The 21557-nt window shown below is 41.5% G+C and overlaps 1 protein-coding gene across 4 annotated transcripts in view; it reads right to left on the minus strand.

The window, feature by feature from the left end:
• Positions 1–21557, minus strand: part of sema6cb (semaphorin 6Cb) — a 166432-nt gene that overhangs the window by 3907 nt on the left and 140968 nt on the right. For 3 of the 4 annotated variants that reach the window (XM_079240098.1, XM_079240096.1, XM_079240097.1), the window contains 3 exons: positions 16306–16364; positions 15948–15998; positions 11254–11409 (listed from right to left, as the gene is read on the minus strand). In XM_079240098.1, coding sequence (XP_079096224.1) covers positions 11254–11409; positions 15948–15998; positions 16306–16364 — 266 coding nt within the window. The remainder of the gene's footprint in view (positions 1–11253; positions 11410–15947; positions 15999–16305; positions 16365–21557) is intronic. The other variant, XM_079240099.1, reaches the window with a different exon arrangement.

Here is a 21557-nt window from a genome sequence, read left to right on the forward strand (position 1 = left end):
ATGGTTAACTTCCCTGTTGTGCCACAAACAATCTAAAAACACCGAAAACTTTCAGATTAAATGACATTTTTTCAAAAAGATTTGCAAGATCTGGCTAATCTATACAGGCGGCTGAAATGGGTTTCCTCCGCAGGGTGGCCGGGCTCTCCCTTAGAGATAGGGTGAGGAGCTCGGTCATCCGGGAGGGGCTCAGAGTAGAGCCGCTGCTCCTTCGCATCGAGAGGAACCAGTTGAGGTGGCTCGGGCATCTGGTCAGGATGCCTCCTGGACGCCTCCCTGGTGAGGTGTTCCAGGCACGTCCCTCTGGGAGGAGACCCCGGGGAAGACCCAGGACACGCTGGAGGGATTACATCTCTCGGCTGGCCTGGGAACGCCACGGGATCCCCCCCGCAGAGTTGGCAAATGTGGCTGGGGAGAGGGAAGTCTGGGCTTCCCTGCTTAGGCTGCTGCCCCCGCGACCCGACCCCGGATAAGCGGCAGAAGATGGATGGATAGATGGATGGATGGATGGCTGATCATTATAGGTGGGATACAGATGTTTGGGCACCTCTGGTCAAAAGTACTTTTGGTTAACAAACTGGGTGCCTGGCATTGTTGTAGCAGAAAGCCCGGTGTGTTTTGGATTTTGGAGCATTTTGGTTCATCTTTTGGGACCACAGAAATTGGAGGGCCAATTTGGTGGTGTGTATGCGTTGACTGAGAAAAAAAGCCACCTTCTCTTGGTGTGTTAAAGGTGAAAATACAAAGTGCAGAGGCTTACAGGAGCAAATGGCAGCCGAATGGGAAGAACACTTTTCTGTTATGGTGCTCATATGATGTAGGCATGCAATGAAAATAGTTATTTTTCTTTACATGTGAAACTTGTACAGATATGCTTCACACAATCAGCTTTTACACTTTTAAGAAAACTAAACACTAATTTACTGGTGTGTGTCCAGTTCTTTTAGCTTTTCACGTCATGAAGGCAGAGTTCTGAACAGGTGTGGCTGCAGAAGCTTGTCTCACCGTTATAACGACATTTCGTTTGAGGACTTCTTTGCTACCATTTTCCTACTGCAGATAACGGGGTCCATTATAATCTTTCTGGAAATAATGCTTTGAACAGATATTCTAATTAAAACTTCTCAATTTGCAGCCATTTATCCTCATGATTGCTTCTACTTATGACCACATTAAAAAGCTATAAATCATAATTGTAATCCCAGTGGGAGAGGCTATCAAATGTGATGCTGCACTGGGCCTGTTAACCTAATTTTTTTTTCAAGTCTCATTAAACAAACTGCAGCATGACTATGATTCCAGGATTTTTTGGAGCGGGCTGATCGATGACCTGGTGGCAGCTGTGTGTGGCTTTTGTAACGAATGCTGAAAGTCTGCTTTCTGTTACCCCTGTGGCTTCTTGGTACCTGTGAGTCATCCTGTCCCTCTGGACCTTGACGCCCACCTCCGTGACTGTAGCTACAGACCCGTTGAGGTGTTCCTCATGGTTCAGGGGTATGAGTCAAGTGGCACAACAGGAGGTGAAATGCGCAGCTGAGGTAAACAAATCCAGAGTCTATGTGCGACCTGTCACAACACGTTTCATGCAGGCTGAATGACTCAATCACTGGGTATGTGGGACATATGGTGCCACTGGTCACAGTGAAATGAATACTCTGTGAATCATTCCAACTACTTGACACACAGCTAGATGATGCACAGGAGTTGGTATGAAACTATACTTCATGAGGGTTTGGAAACTAAAAATATGCCGTTTGCACTTGCACATTCTGTGTATAAATGATCCTGTGGAAGAAAGATGGTGGAGTGGTCACAGAAGTGGGTTTGAATCTGGAGAGACTGTCAGCAAACACCTTAATCTCAACAACTGCTTCCTGGACATCAAAACATGGCAGCCCACTGCTCTCTAGTGTATCTAAAGATGGCTAAAATGCAGAGCTAAATGTCTCAATTGGGGTGAAATTAAGTAAATTAATTACTTTTAAGTTTCCCTACTGGGTTAAATTGTAGTCTAAAATCGAGATGATCAACTTCGCTTTCTGCTCATTTTATAACTCTGACAATGTTTAACTGGCTGCGGAGTCAGTGCTCCTCTCTAACATCATCACGTTTTATTTCTGTGTCAAACTCAACATGGTTTTGGCGCAGCGAAGGCTTATTATAGTGATCTAGAAGTCTGCCAAAAGGTAAAATGACAGATGGGCTGTGAGAGTGGAAGAAAGAGAGGGAAGGAAAGAGAAGGATGGTGACAGCCAGAGGAAAAGAGAAGATGAAGGGATAAAATTCAACCTTGGTTGGGGAGGGCAAAGATCGAAAGATCCAGGTAACCGGAGAGCAAGAGCAGAGAAAAGGATGGAAGATGAAATACAGAGCAAAACAGAGTAAAAAAGAAAAGTAAGAAGTGTGAAGAGATGATATAAAGGCAGAGGAGGGGGGGGGGGGGGGGGGGGGCAGGAGGAGAACCAGCCAGATTTAATGGGGATGAGTGAGACACCAGCACTCTGATGGGGTTTTGAAGCCTGGTTCTGTGCAGCAGCTGTGATATGTTTTAAGAACAACCTTGGTGCTCCTCCACAGTGCCGCGGGAAGAGAAGCGCTCTGTGATTACATCCACATTGTTAAAAATAGACAGAGCAGTAAGTTATGTAAACAGGCAGGTTATACTGAGCGACGCCTGGGCCCTGTCATGCTAATTACTGCTGGTTTGTACATGAAGGAAACCAAAGAATGTCTAATAGTTTCAAGTTTTTACTCATTTTTATTTCCTGCAGGTGATTAAGTCAAAACAAATTGCAATGAAAGTGACGACATCTTTTAAGAATGGCTGCTGTCTCTGCAAGTTCTTAAATCATTAGCGATACTGCACCCATAAGCTTTTTTACCATGACACCAATTACTTCTAATCTCAACACTTTGAAGTTTCACACTTGCTCAGTTGTGAGAAAATGATTTTTGCATCTCTGCAGGACATTAAAGCATAAGAGCTCTAGAAAAGTGGAATTTTCAATATTACCAAGACGAAACGGCTTTTAACACTTTCAAAGTCAGATGGGAAAGAATTTGGAGGAGCAACTTTTTCATTTGTGCATGACTTCTGCATCGTGTCAGGGCTTTTCTCAGGGGTGTGCTTAAGTCCTCTGAAACTTGAAGAGCAACTTGTGTTCTATTTTTTCCTCATCAAGTGAAGATGTTCCAAAATAGCCCTAATTAGTTTCTGCTTCTATGAGCTCACAAGTGCGAGTAATTGTTCTATTAATGGCTCCTCCATCCCAACGACAAGACGATGAGACAATATAGCCCCAGGCTTCTCGCACAAGTGTTATCTCCCCTGCTAATGGTGGAGATTTATTTCTACACTTCCAAAAAAAAAAAAAAAAAAAAGAAACAACCAAAAACAATTTAACTGAAACAGACTGAAACAGAAGCATTGTTTTCCTTCTTCAAATCCAGATGAAAAGCAGAGCCGCCCTGGAGGTTTCGCAATTTGATGATTTTGTTAATTGATGTTTGTGCACTGAAAGCCATAGTTAGCAAATGGAACATAATGCATCAGTGTCAGTGTGTGTGTCTGCACAAAAACACACACAGTGTATAGGCAGCATGTGTGCAGGGTCCCAGTTGTTGATTAAGTGAATTCAATCATGTACACTGGTTATTAGGAATTTGCATAATATTCCAGCCCAGTGCTCTCCTAATTGGATGCAGTTAAATATATGCGCACGTGTGTAGGTAATATGGTGTAACGCGACAGATTTATTCCAGATGAAAAGCAGTTGTAATGAGCACTGCATTTCATTCCAGGTGTGCTAATGCAAACCGAACAAACACATTATTACACTTCTCATTGCACACTGACAAATGAAACATTTTCTAACATCTTATAATCTAAATCTCACTGAATTAAGTCCTTCAATTTTAAATATGAGACTTGAGAAAAAAATATTAACAAGCATCTTTTCTAGTCTAAATATTTGAATAAAAAGCAATTTGACGGTTTTTAAAGATGACTCAACTCTCATCAGATGAACTGAAGAAGTTTCTCTGATGAGGTGGGGCATGCAAATTACTTTCCAATAAAGCAGCTAAATATCATATTTTAGCTCAAACTTAAAAATCACATTGTTTAGTTAGAGGCCAAATCACCCTAATTAAAAAAAACACACATTTCTTCACCTTCCATGCAGTTTGGCTCCCTCCTGTTGAGCTTTTAAGATATCCATCTCTACCATTACTGCAGCCTCAGATGTGATGCATTTCTCACAGGCATTTGCACAAAGCAAAGATTTCGAAAATTATTCCACATAAGGAAACATAAAATGAGCTGTGGATTTGCTCAACCAATGCAAATGTGGGGGAAAGGTGAAATTTTAAGAGATAGATATCCCAAAATTTGATTAGAAAAGATATGCAATGTCAAAAACTTTATAAATATTTTGGGTATAATACAAATGTGCATATGTGACTTTACAAGCCATTAAAACTACAGAAAGCACATGCATCATTTATTTATCTTACATGCAGTTGCACCAGAAACAAAAAGAGCAGCTGTTTATTTGCCATTCAGTGGCTGATCAGGCAAAAAGGCTTCCAATGCATCTCTTGCTGCATTTCAATAAACGTGAAGAGCAAAAGGAGGCAGTGGAAGAAACGGGGCTTCGCCGGCCAACTTAAAGAGACAGTCCACACCAAAGTACCTTTTTGTAACTCAATAACAGTAGTAAACTGTATATAATTATGCCCTACCCAACAACTGAAATCCATATTTAATTCAAATACACTTTTAGTTTAAAGCCAACCTTTTGCTTAAATAAAAAAAAGTATGTATAATTGCGTTGCTGTGTTTGCTTTGGAGTGAACTGCTGCTTTAAGAGATGGAGAAACGTGCAGGCCACTGCAACACCTGCACACAGTTTCAGCCACCGGCTGGAAATTCAGTGAGGCAGATCATATAAAGACGATGAAGAGGGTCAGTGAAAGAGAATTCAACAAAGGAGGCAGGTACACTTAAAAGAGTTAGTCCAACTAAAAACAGAAAAAGAAAGAAAAAGAAAAAACAGGCAGGTAAAGTAGGAAAAACACTCCTCAGAGGTCAGTGAGACAGTAAAGGGTAAGGGGTTAGGGCGAAGGGCCGGGACTTAGGCGTAGGGGGGATTTGATCACTGTGGGGCCCGTGGAGCTGAATTTTAAAGTGATGTGGAATAAAAGTCTTAAAAGTGAAGCAGTTCTAAGTATGTTTAAAGCCTTTTAGGTTAGTTTCTGCAACACATCATCAGCTTTGTTTCCATAGCAACATGCTAAACTTCCTGGATAACGACTAAACTGTTGGTGATCTGAGCAGAGAGAAGACTGATCTACTTCTGCCTAGCTTTTTATAAGTATCACAATGATTCAGGGTGTTGAGTCAAACCCTATTTGAAGGAAAAATAAAAGGTGATTTATTTAGTGAAAGTGAGCGGAAGAGTGTCTATCTGTGATGTGGTGCATGTCACGGTTAGAAACAACAGGCGATCAGTTGAAAGGCACGCCAGGAGGAGAGGTGTGAGGAAACGTCACAATGAAATCTACTAAATTATGCTCTACAACGGTGTTCTGCTGAATAATATAGGAGAAAAACTAAGATATCTGCAAAATCTGAAGAGGCAGCTGGTGAGCGAGGGCGCTTTCTGCGGTTTTCTGAGGGAGATCGCTGTTCTGCGAGCTGCTTAATGACTGAATTAATGTAGCGATGTGACGGCGATTAGAGCTTTCTGTTACTCTGTGTGCTTGCAGAGCAACACAACCTTTTTTACTGGCCTGTTTAACGTGGAGCAAGTGCAAGCTTATTGCAATAGTGTTGGGGTGTTTTCTTTACAGTGATGGGAACATTAATTCAAGCAAGTTAAAGGTAAAAGTGCAGAATTCATTCCCTGTTGTTTTATATTGGAGGTTGTAATTTGCACCAAACATGTAAAACATTTTGGTTAATCAATTTAACAATTCATATTTTGCATATTTGTACATATATCTGCACTTGTGTGTTTGCATATTATTTGGTCTTTTGTGTACAGGATTTATATGCTTTTTATTTAAAGGTTTTTCAGTTGATAGATTGCAAAGAAATTTGCCTTTCATGAGCTGCCAAACCTGCAGAAACCTAAATAAATATTAAAAAATAGTAAGGAAAGAGGAAAAAATAGTTAATTTGAGTGGAAACGGGAACCTTACATGAAAAGAGGTGTTTATAAAAAGGCTGTGTGTGCGTGTCAGCACATCAAGGTGAATTATAATAAATTTAGACAGGAACAGCTAGCTAGCGTGTCATCGTAGATGGACAGACTAAGTGAAGCTTTAGAATCTCTATTTAACTATTAATGAGCCTTTTCTGAAGATGCAGCCTTAACTTGAACCTTAAGATTTAAAATTAAGCATCAGGAGCAAAGAAATGAAGATTTATTTCTTTTTTACAGAGAAAAAAAACTGCATTATAATCAAATGCAGTGATAATAAAACAGGATAATTGCTATTTGGAGTCACATGATCACTAATTAATGACGAATGTGTACCATCTGTTCATTTATGACATTCCTTTCCATTTCCAAGTTTTTTTTTCTTCTTTCTTTAAAGTCTTGTGTTATCCATAACGTCACTGTTAGAGGACGACTATTCACATGTTTATTTCTGACTTTACTTCCTCCACCATCCTGTCAAGTCTTAAGAGGACCTGGATTCATTCTCTCTTCTAAAACTCCACAAATTTGTCTCCATTTCTCTGTTGTGACCTGAAGTTTCTGACCCGACATAACGAGGGCGGTTAGAGGGGATAGACAGAGCTGACTGATGATACAGTCGGTGTCTGTTTCTGTGAACTTTTGAAGTTCACCCCCCCCCAGGACAGCAGCCCTTCTTGATGAAAAGGTTCAGACTGAGTTCACTCTGCTCTCTTCCTGCACGGCTTTAATGAGTCTAAAAACAACCGCTTGACTTGACTCCATCATCCTCATCATCATCATCTTCTCGTCTTCGTCTGATAAATTAGCTGCTAATCTGACTTCTTTGTCCAACCCACACTAGTTCATCTACACGTACCAGAAGGCGTGGAAAAGGTCAAATCACAATGCAGGGCAGGAGAAAACAACCCAGAGCTGTAAAACCCGGACCGCTGATGCACAGATTTCTGTGTGTTCACATAAAATGGAGGTGGGCGTATTCCCAGGCCTGAAACGGCTCTAGTGCAACCTGACCGCTGGCATTTTTCTAAACAGCAGCAGGTCAACGAGTTCCTGCCCATGCCTTTTAGTCTTTTCATGCATTTACATAATATAATGCAGCTCCCAAAATCTGAGGAAGTAATTCACTTCAAGCCTTTTTTTCCAACCAAAACTAAGCTAATGAAACATGATGCGATGGATTAGCATGGCTCATGTGCTCAACGAGACGCTGCCGTTTTACTGAAAGCATCCTTCTGCATCTTGTACGGACACCTTGAACGCAGATTTACAGAAAGGTTATTTCTACTCCCAGATCCTCCTGCAAGTTTCGCCTGGTGTTAAGTCTTTTAAATAGCCTGAAATGCTTTAAACGGCACTTCCAGGCCGTACGGCAGATGTCGGACTTCCACAGCTGGGAGGATTCTTCTGCTCTTTAAAACATAAATCCTTTGTAGTCTCAGGAGAATTGAACAGACTTGCAGCACCTGTTAGGCTGCTGTTTGGAGCTGACAAGTTCTGGATGGTTCTGATCAATCTGTCAACCTTATAAGTCTGTTAACCATCACAGCTCTCTGATGAGACGTGAGAGAATAAAATCACCTCACTGTGTAAAATAGTACATTAAATTCAGTTTAGTTTGTTTTGTTTCAATGCTGGTTTCATTCACAGCGATTTTTTTCACTTCCTCAATCAACCAGTTATTCCTAAAATTAATAAAACTTGAACTTCTCTAATGGATCAGAATCAAATATCAGCTGTAAAGATGGGTGGTTACTCGCATGTCGTGGCGGCCTGACGAGCAGATGCATTGCATATCTGCGGCTCTGTACCAGCAGAGTTGTGCCTTATCCGGTTTAACGCATGAAAACTGAAGAATATCTGCAGCATTGATGCTGCTGCCTGCTTACACATGCCCTTCACAGCAGGAGAATTTATATTTGAGATGTGCTCTTACTACTGAAAATACTTTAAGTGGTACCGAAGCAGAGTGCACTTGAAGTAGGACCATAATGTATGTGCACAAGCGTGCTTTGGGAATCAAACAGAGTGGTGTTAGTGGTGGATACTCCTTTCCTGTCCATACTGTGCTCATATCAATACTATATAAATTCTGACAGATCTGCTGTATTACTTAAAAACAGAAAAAACGGGGAATCGAATGTGAACTCATGAGCAGCTTTTTTACTAAGTCCCATGAAAATTTCACACCTGCAGAGCTGGCGTGAAATTCAGAAGTGGTCATGTGCCAGCAGCATCTGTATCTCCATTACTGTCAGCATCTTGAGGGTCTCTGCCACAACTGTGCAACAGCAGAGCACTTTGGGAGGTAATATACTGACGCTGAGAGAGATCCACAGCTGTCAAGCCTCAGTCATTGTGTTATACTGATGATAATATGGATTCAAATGTATATCTGGCATAAGAGGACATGTCTAGAAATGTCCCGTGAGATGCCTTTAACAGGAATCTTTTCCATACAGGCAGAAAAAAATTAATATAATTTAATGTAACATGTAGGTGAACATTGACAACTAACTTCAGGTTTAGAAATGTAGCTTCTTGTCCACCCAGTTGTCTCTTGGCTTCAAGCTCAGAGCGCTGCTTCTCACTTCTACTTGTCTGTTAATTTGTTAAACATTTTAATAAGGATATCATTTATCATTACTCTGCCAATATTTTGTCTTTCAAGTCTCTCATCCTCCTTTCTGTGAGTCTGTTCTGACTGAAGCCCAAGTCTCAGATCTACAAGTTTCATGCTTTGGAGACAAAAAGACCAACTTTACCAAAGAAAGCTTGATCTCTGCTTTAGTTCTGTTCAGTTTTTTACTCTCTGTTGGACAAGCGATGTATCCTGGAACGAAGACTAAATGAATTCATCACAGTGACCCTTTTGGATTGTCGTGTATCCTTTTGCCTGCAGTGTTGTGTAACTTTAGTTTGGATATCTCTCTCTCTTTCTTTCTTGACTGGTTGTTCTATTTTTGGCCGTTATCTGTGCTCTGTTGTCTACCGGCCCACCTTGCGGCTGCTGTGAGATATGTGGCGCAGCAGAGGCCCAACAGAAGGAACAGACAGCGAGGCAGATATCTGGTGAGAAATGGACAGGAAGTAAGAGAGATGGGAGCCCTTCTTGGAACAGTGATGCTGCTTCCACACCGGCTCTTCTCCCACCTTATCAAGCAAGCCACCCAGCTCTTCTGATTAAACCAGTAGTGTCAGAGTCTCTGGTTGAAATAGATTTTGCTGCACTTTCTATTACCTCCTTCAGCTTCCTCTCCTCCTGGTTGTCCCTTGGCTCCCTGGCTCGGAGCCCTGATGGTTATTTATTTGTTATGGACTTTTCTCATTTAAGGCTGAGTAGCTCATCATTGCAGCCACGGAGTGAGTCTGTAAGAGTAGAAGCTTCTTTTACTTACTGAGGATTTATGGACTTGTGACATGGTGTTTGCCTGCAACAGCAGGCGGAGCGCACAACGGTGTGTTGTGCTGCTTTGTGATGGCTGGATCAAGTCCGCATGAAAAGAATCTCCTTTTTAAAAATGCTGGAAAATGCTTCGGATTAGAGAAGCACACGGATCCAGATGTTTCTCTCCCTTGCTCTGAATCTCTTTTAACACTTTATATTTTTTAGTTATTTGTTTAATTTGTAGTCACATAAAAAAAAAACTTTTGATGCTTGTTTGCCAACAGTCTTATATTAATTAATTCCTTGGATTTTTATTTGATATGTCAGTCATTGTTGCTTATTGCACCTGTTGACAACCACTGGCGATGCTACGTCACACTGCTCTGAAAGGATGTTTTAGTGTCACAAAGACCTTTACCAGCTGTGTTGAAAGGTAGTGAGATGCAGATTTGTCAAAAGCGGTGGATTAAAGTATATTTTAGAGGTGAAAATCACGACATTTGTTTCTTAAACCTAATCAACCTAATTAAACCTATTTAAATGTTTTTATACAAGAACCAAACCAAACATCAGGGACATATAAAAACAGTGGTCTTCAACAAGATGGGATTTTACTTTTGGGAAACCAATTCTGTTTTTTTTTTTTAAACATAAAATAAGAAATGTTACAAATTGTCATTTCAGAATGTTTTTTTTTTTTTTTTTTTTTTGTTAAATTAAAACTGAGCAGTAAAAGCTGAAGTGATTATTTCCTTTTGTAATAATCTACAGAAACCATGGAAGGACGGCCGCTACAGCTGAAGATAACATCTGGTCCTAAACACTCGATACTCTACTTGTGTGTGTTAGCTGGCTGCTAAAATGTAACTATTTTCCTTAAAAGTTAAATTAAAAGTTGAAATGTAATTTAAACTTTCTAGAGGGAGGCACAGATGCTGCATTCAGTCTGCTTGAGGAAACATTTGTGTGCTGATGAGCTAAATAAAAGATGAAGAAAGGGCATGTGGGAGCGCTCTTGTTTAGACTCTTTCACTTGATTTGAGGAGTTAATTAAAGCCAGCGCAGCTTCTGTTTACATAATCAAATGTGCTTAACTTATAGCTGCTGAATTCAGCACATTAGCATGTGCAGCTGAGCTAACGGTGGCGGCAGCATCATTCTAGTTACTGAACTCATCTGGCTCTTACAGCACCACCGTGGACTGCCGTTTGTCTCTAAACGTGTGTGTTGCTGTTCTCCATCTCACCAAATGGGCTCCGAGTGAGGCAGCGAAGGAAATTAAGTTTTGCTTTGTGGGGTATATAAGTGATAAAAATTAATTAGCAATACGTCCTGCCATTCGTTCAGGTTAAGTGTTAGTTAGCTAATGAAAGTAGTTGTTCACCCTGGAAAAACATTCCCACTTATTAGCACGCATGCCATCAGGTGGGCTTGTTTGGTCAGCCTCCAGCGTGTGGGGGGGGGGGGGGGGGGGGCTGATAATGATAGGGAGCAGGGATGCGTGCTCAACACGGGAAACTGTTGCACCATAGTAAAACATTAGTAGCGTTATTTTAGTTAGTTAGTCTGGTTAGCGGTGTAAAGTGAAGCGATCGGGGCCCAGCAGTGCAATCCCCTGCAGGTCACAGTTCAATGGGGACTTATGTCCCTCCCCCTTACCCTCCATCTCCACACTGATTGGCTCTGAGTCAGGTGACCCCTGTTCCCCCACAGGGGGAGGGCGATCAGGACCTGTACCTCTTTCAGAGTCACCTGCCTCCTTTGGGAATGCCGCCCCATGATAGGTTGTGCTGGCGCTTGTGGGTGTGGTCTTCCCTGTGGTTGTAGCGAAGGGGGAAGGAGGAGGAAGAGGAGGGGAGGGCAACAGAGTGAGTGATTAGTGAAATGGGAACCAGCTGGAGAATCAACTGCAGAGAAATGTGGATGAGTCCAGAAAACCTTCACCTGTGAACATATAGTCCCTGGAATGATACGAAACAGGGTGAGAACTGACAGCAAAGGTTATACTTTCTTTTTCCCCCTGAAGTTTTACTGTTTTTATAACTTTTTTTTTTTTTTTTACACAATACGCTGCATTACTCACAGTCCAGGCTTTTCTTCGTTGACATAGTGATAACACGCAGAAAAACATTTACATGATGCCAGCCGGTGTCGAGTTTGGAACACCTTCAAACTAAGAATCAGCTAACCAACACGTTGGACATTTCAGGACATTTTTAAGAGACAAAAATGAAGCATTTCACACAGAAAGTTACAAGCGGAGCTGCAGCAATGGACAGTAAACAGTGTGTAAATGTTTGTGCATTTAAGCACACAACCCTCCCCTGGTGGGCCCCCATAACAAGATTATGAACCTGAAAATGAGCATAATGTTGGGTCTTTAATTTAATGGTTCATTGCCCCCCCCCCCCCCCCCCCCCCCCACCACACACACACACACACACACACACACACACACACACACACACACACACACACACACACACACACACACACACACACACACACACACACACACACACACACACACACACACACACAACTGAACTGTTTCTTACTTGCTGCTTAAACCCACCTTTAACTTCACCAAGACACTTGGACTTTGTGTGTCAATACTTTCATAGAAGATGTTAAAATCCCCCACAAAAAAAAAAAAAAAAAAAATCACAATTGAATCATTAAGTTTTTAAAAAAAAAAAAAGTGGCTTTTAATCTCTGACTTTGGTGTTTGTTTTAAACCGACTCAGTAATGTTTTAACCTTGCCTCTCTGGTTTATTTTACCAAACCTTCTCCTTTATTTTATTTTTTTTAAATGCTTGAAACTATGACCACAATTACAACTCTTCATCATCTGCTATGATGATAAGTGGACATAGATACTGGCGGCAGGTTAGATAATGTGTTTTTCCTGCACAGTCCTTTTCCTACCCGTGCTGTTTCACAGCAAACCTTGCAACCTTTGAGCCGAGCAGCAAACATAACATTCTGGACGCTAAGAAACACGCTGGGCGTGAGCTGCTACAGGCTTTGGATTATCAAACATATTTATATGATGACACTCTCCACATCCTTATTGCCCAATGAGCTCTCTGTTGTCCTTAAACTTTAGCGAGCAGCATGCTGCTATTGGCTTGTGCTCATGTGCTAATAAGCCAGCCATAATGTTAGCATTCGGCAGAGTTCACACAGGCTGGAGGAAAAGTGCTCGTTCTCCTGCTCACTGTGAGCGAGTTGACAGTGTTGACTCTGAATGAGGTGTCCTGTCACTTCACCATCTGTGCTGGGCAAATTAAAACCGTACACCATAGGGTGCTCGGTGTTTGAGCTCAGCACGCCAGACAACAGCTCCACAGCTTCATCATTTTTTCATTAAAGCATCTAGATGATGTTTTGTGGAAGTGCAAGCAGGACTACATTAAGAAAAAAAAGAGACTGATGCCGTCACGCCATTCCATCTGCTTGTTGCAATTGTGTGGGTGACAGAAAAGTGGAAGAAGAGAAAACGAACCCCGTTGTCTGTGGTGTGTTTTTTGAACGGGAGGCAGCGTCGTCTGTGACAGCGGCTTTACTTGACATACGGGGTGTTTTATTGTCAAAGAAAGCTGATAATTGATCTTTAGTGGACAGACTTAAAAGGATTTTGGTGTGAATCAGCAGTCTGACTGCATGTAGAGAATTTCAAACACCGCTGTGAAGCATCAGGACGGTGAGAACCCGGTAGGATCACACAGTAGGGTTGCTCATCAAGTCTTGCTACCAGCTGAGTGGCAATTCCTCCAGCAGGGACACTTCACAGACCACTGAGGGGCTGTGCAGCTTTAGGGCGAAGCCTCTGACAAACAAAGTGCTCTCTGTTGAGAGGATAAGACAGACCATGTAAATGGGTCTGCTGAGCCACAATGGATGGCATCTTTCGATACGATGGGCTCAGCGCCAACGCTGATCACCATCTTGGATCGGCTGCAGCTATTAGCTTTTCTCTGTTGCAATTTGTTCAGTAACAAATGAGCCTGACTTTGAACAAGTCTTCAGAATGCCTAATAAAGTTGAGGCCGCTGCTTCAGTCGTGTAGATAAAAGCTGATGAGGATGTTGCATTGTTGGACAATCCAACCCCACCCTCTCAATCTTATCTGAAAGACGACCAGCATAGCGGCGGTTTTTTTCAAGTCTATTCCAGCCCCTCCAGGAGCCACTCGGCGTGGCTGACAGGTGAAGTAATGGGACGTGACAGGGATGATGATCTTTCCTGATACAGGGCATTAGGCTGGTTGGCCAGCGGAGCTTCTGGTCCATCAGACGAGCGATGCTCCACACAATGCTTTCAATGTTTAAACTGTCAAACTGGTTAAGAGGCAGAAGAGGCTCCAGCCATTTAGCCGCATTGCTAAAAGATTCTGTAATCTCCCACATTGTTACTTTGCAGGCACATAGCTAAATGAATCCGACCCCTTCACACTTAGTGAGTACGTGGCTGCTCAATATGCTGTGCACTGATATTTAAAGAAGCACTTGTTTTTTTCTTTGGAATAATATTCCCCGTTTGTCTCATTACTGGGCTGTCTTTTATTCCAGCTGAAAACCTGAGAAATGTGTTTAGCAGGCAGCATCTAACCTCATGTTCTCAGTGACTTAGATTCAGATACGTTTTACTGTCAAAGAAGTGGGATTTATGAACTTTGAATTTATTTAACATCATCAGTAGGTTGAGTCAAATCATCTGTTGGGGGTTTTATCTAGAGGAGCTTCCTTAGTTCTGATGGAGATGGTGGAAAAGTTAATAACTTATCAAACCAGTGATGCTTTGAGAAGGGGGGTCTCTACACTCCAGTCTTCAAAGGCTACAATCAAGGAGGTTTTTGTTGTTTCCCCTGGTCCAACGTACCTGACTGAAATGAATGGGTCATTGTGAAGACGTTGGCAATAAGCTGTTTGATTCATTTCATTTGATTCAGGTGTGTTGGAACAGGGAAACAATGAAAACCTGCTGGATTGAGGACTGGAGTTCGAGACTCCTGCTTTAGAGTCTATGTTCACTGTTGAGCACTTTAACTCACCTGAGGTCTCTTCAGGATGGAAAATATACTTTTAATTATGTACATAAATGATAATTTCAGCTACCTTGCATTTCTTTCATCAGTTTGAAGTATCATTTATGCACAACTTTTGCCACACATTTGCCCCATTTTACTCAACTTCAGTTAAGAGGACCTAGAGGGTACAACTCACAGAAAGTCTCTAAGACAAGGCACTTTGTGCTGAGTTGAAGAGTTTTATCTACCATCTATGATGCAGTTCTTTCTTTTTCCTGCTGTGTTCTCAATATTTATAAAAGACTCACCTCTAATATGGTCGACATGCGTTTTAGTTAATATTCACAAACTCTTTGTAGTCCTGAAAAACCTGTCACTAATGGAACCTTCTGGTATCTAGCAAGTATATGAAAAGTTGTGCTCACAATGGAGCTGGTTGCCTCTGCAAACGGGGGGTTACAATGCAAGTATATCCTCAGCCATAGACTGACTGTTGTCCAGAGGACTTGAGTCTAATGAGGCCTCAGGTGAGTGAACGGTGGTCGTAGTCTCTGACACGGTGGTTTCTCAGGCTTCTGCCTCCATCAGACCCGAATGAGAACAAAACACCTTCATGAAACTAAACCCCGTCCAAACGACTGGACTCAACATACCTTGATGAATGAGAACCTTCACAGAGATATCTTAAAATCTTCAATGAAGATCCAGTTCTCATTTCAACAGCATCACATGCTGTTGCTTTGTCACGTTTACATGAAATCAGAGATAACGGCAGAGGAAAGCCTTCTCCTTCAGTTTCCAACTCCTCCACTGATGGGTATTACTGTCAAATGATGAACATAAAGTTTTAAACTTTCCAAGACCCAACTTAAGTACTTGTGATGCCTAAACCTAACCTAACTGACTGACACTGCAAGTAAACAGTGTGCATGATGGGAAAAGGTGTTAATAACGGCACAGACAAACTGCTTTTTAACCAGTTTGCCAGTAAATGCTTTAACTGGTTTAGTTTGTCAGGACAGCAACACTTAACCTGACAAAACAGCACAATGGGACTCTCTGGGATGAAAGCAGGTTGCATTACCAGTATGTGTGATGGTAAAAACCAGCAATCTGAACCAGGTTTTAAACTCAAACTCCCATATATGAAAAAAAACAAACTATACCTACCCCTCCCCCTCCAAAAAACAACAACAACAAAAGTAAAATCAAGCAACTACTTCTGTGGGAACAAGAGAGGGATCAGGGGTTTGTGTTCAGCAGGGAGCAGCATAATCAGGAGTAGCAGATAAATGAATAAACAAAGACACTTCCACTGACCATACGCTGAATCAAGCGCTGTGTTTTGTCGGCGAGTGGTTGCCAAGATGTCTGGAAGACAGAAACAAGACAACATAAGTGTAGTTCACGGAGCTACAGAGGTTCTGATAAGACCAGGACTGTCTGATTAGTCATCTTGGTGTTTCTATTTACATCCAAATAAACAGCTGTCGGGAGCAACTGGGAGCTTGGCTGGAGAAACAGTTATTCAAGCTTCCTTATGAACAGAGTTGCTTCTTTAGCTGAAATAAACACATCCTCTAATTTTCCATCCTAATTTTATTAAACCACAATCAACTGCACCTGCTGTCACTGAGATCTGATTATGCTGAGGATAAATAAAAGGTTTCCGTCTTACCGTGACAGGTGTCAGGATACTGATGGTAGCCGTTCTCCACGTCTTGCTCGAACCTGCCTCTGAAGACACACACACACACACACACACACACACACACACAAACGCACACACATGAGTAACAAAGTCTGGGAATTTGCATTAATCCATTTCTCTGGAAGTTTACTTCTAACAAAGCACCTCTTTCCAAAATTGGTTTTGCTCATGAGGACAGTTGGAGATGTGGAGGTAATTTGAGAATTTCACTTATTCTGTGTCTGGTCAAGGTCAGAGCATCTCTGTTAGGACTGAGCGGTGGGCAGATCTGAAGGGAAAAGCCACCCTTTGCTCTTCCTATAAGGTTTTATACCTTCAGTTTTGTAGCCCTCAGCAGTTTCCAGAAGCTAGTTTGTGATGAGAAGTTGTAATTTACTTCTGTGACTCCGTGCTTGTACCCCGGTTAGTCATTTCCTACATTAGCAATATCTGTACACAGCACCTTTTGTAGCTGAACAGCGTCTCAGTGTATCGAGGCTGTTGCTGGTGAAATTGGTACCTACAGTTCGCTTGTTCTGCAATGAATGCTTCAGTGCATAATTGTTGAATCTCAGTGAAAACTGTCTTGAGATAAGTGTGTAGATTCAGAATGACTGACACAAAAGCCCATCATATACAAGAGATCTATTCATAGAGGCATTTTCTACCACTCAACCTTCTGTTGCTTGATACACACACTACTAAGCTATGAGAAATAGGAGTGCTTTTGTAAAAGCTGCTTCTAAGGGTTCTGTGTGACAGGAAAGAGATGGAGAAAATGTAAATATTCAAGAGAAAAGCACATGATCTTGTTGATAAAACTGTTTATAACTTCTGAAAGGCTGACGTTTATTTGTGCATTTCTATATTCCTTCTTCATCTATGCACATCCTGGATGCCAAACGCTTAGTGTCAAAAAATCTTCTTAAGAAATGTTTTCACTTTTAAACCTTTTTTTTTTCCCAGTTGTGAGCATTAAATTCAAATGCTGTTAAATCACCTTTCAAACCGTGATCTTGATGATCACTGATTTTCTGCTTCTCTGATTAGAATAAGCCTGTGAATCACACGCCGTTCGCCCTCATATAGATGCATCACCCTTCACCTTAGTCAATCAGAAATCCACGGCTCATCCAAACAAATCCGTTCGACTGTTTAGTAATGCGATTGAGTTGATGCACGGTGGAATGGAAGCCCCTCCAGCCGAGCCCAGCTTTGCACCGATGCCAAATATCCTCCCACACGTTGCAATGAAGCAAACGACGCAGACACAGGCTCATATAGCGCACAAGCTCAAGAGTAATGATCCAATATCCACTTTGTTCAGGCAAGCATGCACACACACTCCTCTAACAAAGCAATTAGCAGGTTGTATAACCTGAGCACCATAATAAATCTTACACAGATTTTATGCAAGCGGACCTACAGCATCCACCTATAATTATCCATCCTACAGGGGCACACAGCGCTTAACTAAAACACACTTTTCAGTGCAGGAGAGAAAAAAATAAACCCCAGTAACGACAATATCCCTGATGAAAGGAAACAAATACGTCCTCTTCATCTCAGTTTCTGTGTATGTTACAGCAGCAACGCAGCCATAAGGTTGAGATATATGAGGAATCTTCCAAGCTCACATAAACACAACCAGTGGAGCAAATTATACTCTCATGTTAACACTAACTACACTGCATCCCTTACAGTAAGTACCTGTCTTCCCCGAGGAGGAGGATATCTGGTGGGGACTGTTGAGCAGGAAAAGAGACTGATGCTCACTCTTGTGTAGATTAAGGATGAGAAAGTAGAGAGCAACCTTGAGAAAAAGTTCTATTTACAGCTTGGGAGAAGCTGCTGATGATTTAAATCTCCCTCAAATTTTTTTTTTTTTTTTTTTTTTTTAGTTTAGTTTGGACTTTAAGTATCCGAACCTGTTTAGTTTGTTCCTAAAAACCTGCAGTCAAAGCTAAAAAAAAAAATAAAAAATAAAAGCAGTGCCATGAAGTTGAATCATTCCTCTCACATTTTAATCAAAAACTTTAGGGGACTGAATAAAAATGCAGCGAAGAGGAAAAGTAAAACATAAGAATAAGACCATACTGACATAAAACCAGAGATATAAAGTTAGTAAATCGGATGTAATCTTGCAAAAACATTTCAGGGATATCAGATAAAATCTGAAACTTTTTCATCTGAGGCTGTAAAAAGTTTCATGTATTAATTCAGGATTTATTAAAACAGATCTGATGGTTTTAATGGCCTTTTTGACTTCAGCAGACCCCTACAGGAGCAAAGTGGAGAATTTACTGATTGCAACAAAAATGATCTTCTCTTCCATAGTCAGGCCACAATTTACTGGATGACTGAAAACATCCAGTAAAAACCAGGAGAAATCTAATCAGTGACCATCGCCGACAGTTACCATGGTTACGGTCCCTTCTGCAGAGAGGAGATTTAAGATTGTTACATCCTCCCCGAGAAGCGAGAACTTTGCTGCAAGAACAACAAAAACATTTTTCATCTGGTCCATTCATCCTCCATGAGAAGTTTCATCTGCAGCAGGGCGGGATCACTGCTGGCAACGATGTCTGCTTCATGTGCAATGAACCCAGTTATTTCATATTTAAAAAGAAACTTTGTGCATGGTGGGGCACCTCAATCAGCTGTTTTATCAAAACAATCTGTTTTACCTGCAACAGCAAAAACACGGAAGCAGCAACTTTCCGGTTTATGCTTTTCCCCGTTAACCACGCCCACCTTAAATGTCCTACCAATCACAGGACACTTCCCGGAGGTAAACAAGAAAAAACTTCTGCCAGCCTGATGTGTTGAGAAACATCTTTAAACACGTCTGCGAGAACAAAATGACGTCAATTTCTTCTCAAGGCCTCGAGAACAAGAACAAAGTTCTTGCTTCTCATGGAGTGTGTAACAAGCGATAGAGGCAGAGCTGAAGCACAGCAGAGAGGGAGGGGGAGGGGCCTGCTACTTAAATTATGTCAAATCTTAAAGCAAAAGCCTTTTTGTGGTCAACAACTTCTAAATTAAATTGAGTTCTTGTTTATAAGTCTAAGTATTGAATTATTTGAATAATGACTTTACTTATCTGTGCAGACTGTTCACATTCAGCTCAGAGATTCCTATTCATCAAACTGGTAACACACTGACTACAAAACCCCTATTTTGCACAGTGAAGATCATCATAAAGGAGAAATGAGGGGCTTTTTACCGATGCAGTGTATTGAAATAAACTCTGCAAACATATTTATTCCAACAGAATTGAAAGGCTACCTTTCCAGCTGGGGAAGAAAATGACCAGAATTATCATCTTTATCACCATCCTGCTGCCTCTCCGGTGTTTGCACACACGAATAAAAGGCTGTACACACAGAACAGAATTTCATTTTATTCAGTTGCCATAAAAAGAACCTTCTTGCTGCTTTTACTCACACACCTTTTCAGTCTCAGTTCATGCCCTCCAACAAGCTCCGTTATATGCTACATAACAGAGCCAGAGCGCTGATGCTATTATCTCAGTGTTAATAGCATTGCTCTAACATGACAAAACGAACCCATCTTAACACAGCCTTTCCACCTGGTGTAGTAGCTTTCCTGTGAGATCATTATTTGTGTTCCAGCTGATAATAGAAAGGGGTTGCACTCAGTTACACAGTATTGATTTTTTTCAGCGGATCAGAGAAAATACATTGTTGGCTGACCGGCCTTTCATTCTAATGAATGCAGTCTTATATAACACTGCATCAACGTATTCATGTAAGGTAAGTATCAGCAAAACAAATTAATACCTACACACGGTGATCCGTAAATAGGCTTAAAATGATCAGATAATGTGCAACCACCATGTCAACATGAAATCTCACTCAGTTTAGGGACAGTTTAGTTTTCTTTATTTCAGTTAAATGGTACCATTTAGAGGAAAACTACTGAACACACAAACACGCACTTCCTTTCAGCATTCAACAGGATGTGAACATCCATACGCACCTTATTCAATTTAGGGTCAAAGTAAGGCTATGATATGAACAATAATTCTCAGATTTTAAGGCTTTTTAACACATGAAAACATATTTGTTATTAGGGGTGGGAAAAAATTATTCAATTCAATTTCAATTCAACTTTATTTATATAGCGTCAAATCACGGCAATGCCATCTCAAGACGCTTTACAGACAGAGGGGAAAACATAATGAAGGCCAATTCATAACAGCCTATATAAGGAAACCAACAGATTGAGTTGAGTCCAACTCAATCTCCCATCCTGAGCAAGCACACTGGCAACAGTGGGAAGGAAAAAACTCCCTTTTAACAGGAAGGAAACCTCCGGCAGAACCCGGCTCAGGACAGGCAGCCATCTGCCTCTGCTGTGTGGGGGGAAGAGGACAGAAAGACAACAGACAACAAGAACTGCTACTCCCGGCCAGGGAGACCTGCTGAGACAGGAGACATACATGTTAATGATGCAACACTGTTATGGGGGGGGGGGGGGGGGGGGGGGTAAAAGAAAGAGATAAAGAGAAAAAGAAAGAAGCTCAGTGTATCAGGAAATGTCCCTCAGCAGTCTAAACCTATAGCAGCATAACTAAGGGATGCTAACCATCCCTAGCTATAGGACTTATCAAAAAGATAAGTCTTCAGCCTAGTCTTAAAGGTGGGGAGGGTGTCTGCTTCCCTAACACTAACTGGGAGCTTATTCCATAAGAGAGGGGCCTGATAACCAAAGGCTCTGCCTCCTGCTCGGCTCTTTGAGACTCTAGGAACCACAAGTAAGCCTGCAGTCTGCGAACGAAGTACTCTGCTTGGTATATAAGGAACAATGAGGTCTTTGATATATAGTGGTGCCTGGTTGTGGAGGGCTTTATATGTAAGGAGAAGGATTTAAATTCTATTCTAGATTCAACAGGCAGCCAATGAAGAGAGGCTAAAACTGGAGAAATATGATCTCTCATGCTGGTTCTGGTCAGGACTCTGGCTGCAGAATTCTGGATCAGCTGAAGGCTTTTCAGGGCATATTTAGGACAGCCCAGTAATAGAGAGTTACAGTAATCTAGTCTCGAAGTAACAAAAGTGAACCAGTTTTTCTGCATCACTCCGAGACAGAATGTCCCCAATTTTGGCTATATTACGTAAATGAAAGAAGGCTGTTTTAGTAACCTGCTTAATATGTGGGCCAAAGGACAGGTCAGGGTCAAATATTACTCCAAGGTTTCTCACTGTAGCACTGGA

This window comes from Telmatherina bonti (assembly GCF_933228915.1).
Source record: "Telmatherina bonti genome assembly, chromosome: 5".
Lineage (NCBI taxonomy): Eukaryota > Metazoa > Chordata > Actinopteri > Atheriniformes > Telmatherinidae > Telmatherina > Telmatherina bonti.